This window comes from Morus notabilis, unplaced genomic scaffold (assembly GCF_000414095.1).
Source record: "Morus notabilis unplaced genomic scaffold, ASM41409v2 C11299553, whole genome shotgun sequence".
NCBI lineage: Eukaryota > Viridiplantae > Streptophyta > Magnoliopsida > Rosales > Moraceae > Morus > Morus notabilis.
The window spans coordinates 1-734 of record NW_010384609.1 but is presented as its reverse complement, the minus strand read 5'-3'; the positions used below and the strand labels follow the sequence as shown (position 1 = coordinate 734).

The following is a 734-nucleotide window of genomic DNA, read 5'->3' as shown; positions in this document are numbered from 1 at the left end:
TAAAATCACATCTCAACTCAAATTTTAAACTCGAATCAGCGAAACGAACTAGACTAAAAAATTAATTTGATATCTTATGGCGTTAAAATTTGGGAGGAAATAAGTTGTATTGTACTAACTACATTGATAGAAGAAACACACATAACCGAAATATATGAAAAACTGATGAACTTTATTATATTAGAAACTGATCAATCAGAATATATAGTGCAACGAATCAGAATATATAGTGCAACGAATCAGATATGTGAAAAAAAGGGAAAAAGAAAAGAAAAAAAACTCACACAAACTCTACACTCTAATATATATCATGATATATATCTAAAACCACAAAGCTAAGGTGATAATGGAGAAGGTGGAAGACAAGCCGGCAACGGCGAGAGAGCTAGCGCGACTGTCTTGAGGTGGTGGCGCTGAAGTGGTTCCGGTAGTGGACGGCGGCGTGGCGGCAGAAGAGGGTGGAGTGGCAGTGGAAGAGGGTGGCGTGGCGGTGCTGTTGCCGCCGGTGACGTTAATGGAGAGCTTTTGGCCGCCATCACAGTGGCCGGTGAACGTGCACGTGAAAAAGTGTTCACCGGCAGTGTCAAGAGTGATTCTCACCGGCGGATTGGTGTACAACGAGATGGTGGAGTTGGTGTTGCATGAGTTGTAGTTTTCCTTGGTCACCTCGGCCACGTCGTGTGATCCGTTCGCAAAGTTGAACACTGCACAAAATAAAATAAAAACACACCGTT

At 42.6% G+C, this 734-nt stretch overlaps 1 protein-coding gene across 1 annotated transcript; it reads right to left on the bottom strand.

Moving 5' to 3' along the window:
* Nucleotides 1–153: 153 nt before the first annotated feature.
* Nucleotides 154–723, bottom strand: LOC112094857 (blue copper protein-like; the record flags this gene model as incomplete). Its single annotated transcript, XM_024176569.1, has 1 exon — nucleotides 154–723. A coding segment is annotated over one exon (402 nt), but the record flags the coding sequence as incomplete, so codon positions are not given.
* Nucleotides 724–734: the final 11 nt, after the last annotated feature.